Source organism: Eurypyga helias, unplaced genomic scaffold, assembly GCF_000690775.1.
Source record: "Eurypyga helias isolate BGI_N326 unplaced genomic scaffold, ASM69077v1 scaffold14106, whole genome shotgun sequence".
NCBI lineage: Eukaryota > Metazoa > Chordata > Aves > Eurypygiformes > Eurypygidae > Eurypyga > Eurypyga helias.
This window is the reverse complement of record NW_010256098.1, coordinates 168-3,384: the sequence shown is the minus strand read 5'-3', so window position 1 is coordinate 3,384 and position 3,217 is coordinate 168. Positions and strand designations below refer to the sequence as shown.

Below are 3,217 nucleotides of genomic sequence, written 5' to 3'. Positions count from 1 at the left end.
CCCTCTCATTCCCATCGTGCTGTGAGATGTGTCTGAGGGGAGCTTACCTAGCTTCTTCCCCTGGAAGCTAACGGGATGATAACCTTTGGCACAGGATGGGTACAGCTACTTCAGGAGCATTGGTATCGTCAACACCCGAAGTGAGTTTGTGCCCTGACACAATTATATGGCAAGGACACTCATCTTGAGCTCCAGTGAAAGGGTTTAAATTAGTGTGATGTAAGACAGAGCTGAACCAGGGAACGCACACTCAGGCATTACAGCAACTTAGGGGGAATGTTGCTAAATTGCTGCAACTTGGTAATGTTGAATCTTACACCCACAACTTCATGCATGAAGCAGTTTAAGCAGCTAAGTAATCAAAATAGCACAAACAAATAAAATTAAAAAAACCTTGGCTTTGCTGTGATAGCTTAGAGTTTTAACTGGTTTTCATACTTTGATTTCTTTTCTTTTAGAACTTTACGAAAGAAAGATGCATGGGAAATGCAACATCAGCAGACTGCTACGTTCACAGCCGGTGGATACCACAGAATCTGTAGTCCTGCTTTGCATGAGCACGGCAATATCACTGTTACAGAAAGCGATAGCACTTCATCTTCTCATACACTTCACGGAGGTCATGAAAAGGAGATCGATGAGAAATCTCCATCCCCGCCAGTGGGATATCCTGTGGACTTTGGTGAGCTGTTTCCTGAGGAGGGCAGAACAGGCCTACTGAGCCCTGCTTACAGTGCAGAAGACATCAAATTCTCAGTAAGTAACTATTTTCCTATAACACATACATTTTCAAAGATCCAGCTGTGAAACCAAATGAAGCCTTGGAGGACCCAAAAAATTAGATCGCCCCTGTTGCTACAGTGCCAGTCCAGCAAAAATAGAAATAGCTCATCCTAAAATGGAGGTCATGAAAAGGAGATCGATGAGAAATCTCCATCCCCGCCAGTGGGATATCCTGTGGACTTTGGTGAGCTGTTTCCTGAGGAGGGCAGAACAGGCCTACTGAGCCCTGCTTACAGTGCAGAAGACATCAAATTCTCAGTAAGTAACTATTTTCCTATAACACATACATTTTCAAAGATCCAGCTGTGAAACCAAATGAAGCCTTGGAGGACCCAAAAAATTAGATCGCCCCTGTTGCCATTTTTATTTCTACAGTGCCAGTCCAGCAAAAATAGAAATAGCTCATCCTAAAATAAATGCAGTTTTCTGGAGATGAAACATCCCCTGCTGGGACATACCTCTATACTAATAACGATGGTGATAATTACTCGCCATTATGTGACTGTGAGAGATTTCTACATTTTACCTCATTGCCTTCTATATCAGGGCACTTTGCTTCATTCCGCCTTCTGTACAGGCACTTTAAGTGTGTTTCCATAATGCCTGCAAACTTACTGCCTTAAGTGCTGTTAGACAAATCAAGTTTCTACAGTATTCAGTTGACGGATGAAGTAAGAGGAGTTGCAGCAACTCTTTTCTATGTGTTAGCTATTGTATTTGAAAAGGAACAGAAATAACTGCGGTAATCATAATTTTTCTTGAAATGAAAGAGTAATAGTGCAGCATTCTTTCTTTCAGTCTTCATAGGCTGGAGATTACCAACATCCATGACAAGTGGGATAAATCCCACTTTCCCTAGGGCAACTTCTTAGGAAAAACTTTCTGTAATTCTTTGACTTTAGATCTCTCTTTAAATTTAGAGCTTTATCCTCTTCCTTAGTATCTTCCATTCTTCCTTAGTCCTCCACTACAGGCCACCATTTTTTTTCCACTTGAAAGCTTAAAAGTTTTTCTCCAGACCTCAAACCATGGAACCACACCATCATTAAATAACGGAACTAACAGGTTAGTGAGGAATGGATTGCAGCCATCTCTCTGTCCAGCTGTGATACATGCATCTTTGTACCCAGGAGATCCTGAGCTGCAGGTGTGTGGCTAAGCCTATAGAGAGAAAAGAGGGAAGAATTCAGCCTTTACTGAGGGGAACCAAGTGACAATTTTTATGCCACTCATCACGTCAAGTAGGAGAGAAGAGGCATCTCCTTCTATGACAAGGTGACCCACTTAGTGGATGAGGGAAAGGCTGTGGATGTTGTCTACCTAGACATTAGTAAAGCCTTTGAAACCATTTCCCACAGCATTCTCCTGGAGAAACTGGCTGCTCATGGCTTGGATGGGTGTGCACTTCACTGGGTAAAAAACTCTGATGGCCAGGCCCCAAGAATTCTGGTGAATGGAGTTAAATCCAACTGGTGACAGGTCACAAGTGGCGTTCCCCAGGGCTCAGTGTTGGGGCCAGTTCTGTTTAGTATCTCTATCAATGATCTGGACGAGGGGATCGAGTGCACCATCAGTGAGTTTGCAGATGACACCAAATTGGGCAGGAGTGTTGATCTGCCTGAGGGTAGGAAGGGTCTACAGAGGGATCTGGTCAGGCTGGATCGATGGGATGAGGCCACTGTATGAGGTTCAACAAGGCCAAGTGCTGGGTCCTGTGGTCCCTTGGGCCACAAGAACCCCCTGCAACGCTACAGGCTTGGGGATGAGGGGCTGGAAAGCTTCCCAGCAGAAAAGGACCTGGGGGTGTTGGTCAACAGCAGCTGAATATGGGCCAGCAGTGTGCCCAGGTGGCCAAGAAGGCCAGTGGCATCCTGATCTGCATCAGGGACAGTGTGGCCAGCAGGACCAGGGCAGGGATTGTCCCCCTGTACTGGGCACTGGTGAGGCTGCACCTTGAGTCCTGTGTTCATTACTGGGGCCCTCACTACAAGAAGGACAGTGAGGGTACTGGAGTGTATCCAGAGAAAGGAGCGGAGATGGGGAAGGGTCTGGAGCACAAGTCCTGTGAGGAGTGGCTGAGGGAGCTGAGGGTGTTCAGCTGGAGAAGAGGAGGCTGAGGGGAGACCTTATTAAGCTTCACAACTACCTGAAAGGACAGTGCAGAAAGGTGAGGGTTGGTCTCTTCTCCCAAGTGACAAGTGATAGGATAAGAGGAAATGGCCTCATGTTGTCCCAGGGGAGGGTTAGATGGGATATTAGGAAAAATTTCTTCATGGAAAGGGCTGTCAGGCATTGGAACGGGCTGCCCAGGGAAGTGGTTGAGTCACCATCCCTGGATGTATGTAAGAGATGTGTAGACGAGATGCTTACGGACATGGTCTAGTGGTGGCATTTACAGTGTTAGGTTAACAGTTGGACTTCATGATCTGAGAGG

The 3,217-nt window shown here is 45.9% G+C and overlaps 1 protein-coding gene across 1 annotated transcript in view; it reads left to right on the top strand.

The window, feature by feature from the left end:
- Positions 1-756, top strand: part of CCDC67 (coiled-coil domain containing 67) — a gene marked incomplete at both ends in the record, with an annotated part of 15,326 nt that extends 14,570 nt beyond the window's left edge. Inside the window, one exon of the mRNA XM_010153548.1 lies at positions 620-756. Within this exon, the coding sequence (XP_010151850.1) occupies positions 620-756 (137 nt within the window). The remainder of the gene's footprint in view (positions 1-619) is intronic.
- Positions 757-3,217: the final 2,461 nt, after the last annotated feature.